The sequence below is a fragment of the Gavialis gangeticus genome, unplaced genomic scaffold, assembly GCF_001723915.1.
Source record: "Gavialis gangeticus isolate Ggan-Ray unplaced genomic scaffold, GavGan_comp1, whole genome shotgun sequence".
In the NCBI taxonomy this organism is placed as follows: Eukaryota; Metazoa; Chordata; order Crocodylia; family Gavialidae; genus Gavialis; species Gavialis gangeticus.
Window position 1 is genome coordinate 27,156,763 of NW_017729022.1, and position 2,277 is coordinate 27,159,039.

The 2,277-nt window shown below is 40.6% G+C and overlaps 1 protein-coding gene across 1 annotated transcript in view; it reads left to right on the top strand.

Annotated features, from left to right (window-relative positions):
* The window catches only part of MYRFL (myelin regulatory factor-like), a 106,967-nt gene that overhangs the window by 46,433 nt on the left and 58,257 nt on the right, over nucleotides 1-2,277 (top strand). Inside the window, exons 11-12 of the mRNA XM_019515782.1 lie at nucleotides 992-1,192; nucleotides 1,561-1,669. Coding sequence (XP_019371327.1) covers nucleotides 992-1,192; nucleotides 1,561-1,669 — 310 coding nt within the window. The remainder of the gene's footprint in view (nucleotides 1-991; nucleotides 1,193-1,560; nucleotides 1,670-2,277) is intronic.

The window sequence follows — 2,277 nt, forward strand, 5'->3', positions numbered from 1 at the left end:
GCTTATATTCTAAAAGGCACGAACCAGAACAGAGAAATGGAAAAGGAAGTAGATGCAATTATATTATATATTATTGAGGTGTAAATCTGGAGCCCTACTCAGAAATGAGGTTTCTACTTTTCTAGGCACAATATGAAGGTAGACCAGAAAGATGATACCTGTCCCAAAAAGCCTTAATATCAACAGTAACTAGAGGCGGGTGGGCAGGGCACCAGCCCTGGATGCCTACTGAGAGGGGGTGCAAGAACAGCAATAGCTGCTGCTGCCACTGCCCCAGCTAATGCCACTGTCACTGCCCATGGTGCAAAACTTCCTAGTTATACCTCTGCTTATGAAAATTATGATAAAGGTAATTGGGCACTGTAGATAATATACTAGGAAGTCTAATAGGGAGGGGGGCAATATAAACATTATGTCCAGATTGTGCTTTCTAGGAATAATGTATTTACTTTATTGTTTGAAGGGTTTGTAGTGGGAGTGTAGGATATATGAATTCAAGCCCAGACCCATCTCTGATTTGTTCACCATGAGCTTTGGGAATAAATACCTGGGAGGCATCAGAGAGCATAAAAAAGAAGTAAATCTGTATATTCAGAGGGTTCCAAAGAATAGTTTTTGAACCAGGTAGATCAACATTTGCTGTGTGTTCTCTCTTCTAAATTTTAACCTGTCAGCAGGCCAGGAGAAAGCTCTTATTGGCATTTTGGAGAGGATTATGAGGGCTCCTACCAAACCTATATGCTGAGCATCTGACTTACCATGATGATAAAATGCAATACAAAAACAAAGTTTCCTGCAAACTGTTCTATGTAGGATTCATTTTGTTGGAGGTTATTAAATTCTGTTTTTCATTTTGATGTGTCAGAAAAGCTCAGTAGCATAATTTAAATGTGAAAGATTTGTATGGCATTTCATTTTCATTTGGTAAACTGGATAAAGCAATAGGACATTCATGCTACTATATCTTTGACTGTAAATATTTTTTTCCCAGGCATCTAACCCAGGGCAGTTTGAGAATGACAGTGATGTATTGTGGCAGCGAGGACATGTTCCAGAAACCATAGTCTGTCATGGTCGAGTAGGAATTAACACAGATGCCCCAGATGAAGCACTGGTTGTCTGTGGGAATGTGAAAGTTATGGGGACAGTCATGCATCCATCTGACAGTCGAGCGAAACAGAATATCCAGGAGGTGAGTGCTGTGGAGTATGTAGGGCGTTTAAATTTGCATCAAAGTACATGTGTGCATTATTATTCTGACACACGTGAAGAAGTTTTTTTATTTTGGGCATTGTTGAAATATTGGCCTAAGGAAAATAAATTCACTGCTGTGCTTTGCAGAACCATTGAGTTTGATATGGGCAGAATCTTTGAACTTGGGCATGAATGTGCATCTTTGAACCAAAGATGTCAGTGAGAACACAGTGAGAGTGGGTTAATGAAGGATGGGAAGCTGTTTGATAGTAGACATGTCAGGTACCTCGTTTTGCTAAGTAAACTTTTGACATGCCTCTAATCCTTACTGTTTCAACATGTGAAGCCTGGTATTTGTGCAATTAGGTTGATACAAATGAGCAGCTGAGAAGAATAGCAAAAATGAGGCTGGTTGAGTACGACTACAAGCCTGAATTTGCATCTGCTATGGGAATAAACAATACTCGTGAAACAGGTATTCAGACAAACCTCTTTTTGTTCTAGCTTCCCAATTCCTTTATGTTTGTATGTGGCACCATAGTGATTAATAACACCCTGTCATTTCCTTCTCATTGTTTAGGGCACAAGCCTTTTTTATTGTGTTTCTGTGTTAAAAACAGAGTGGAAAATTTTTATATTTATCTGATTGCACATCTCAGTTTTTGCAGGTGTGATCTGCTGAAACTTTTCCATTTTTGGTGTCAGCTCAAAGGTGATATATATAATTTTTAAAGGTTTTAACTAAATTATTTTCTGTATTTCACCCTTTTTAAAAAATACCTCCTCTCATGGGGCTGCTGCAGCTGCTGTGGTAGCAAGAAGGGCACCAGGTCTAGGGGGGAGTAGCAGAATTGTCTTCACCCCTGCAGAGTATGTAACCCAACAGCAAGAATAGCCCCATATAGTTCTTGCAGCAGAAGGAGCAGCCAGTGTACAGATACCCTGCTGCTTCAAGAGCAAGAACATGTGGTGGCAGCAGCAGTAGTACAGATGAGGACTGCTTTAGAGTTCCTGGCATGAGTAAGACTTCTGTGCCCCACTCCCCCCTGCTCTGCTTTTGGCACCCATGCATGCCCCCTCCAC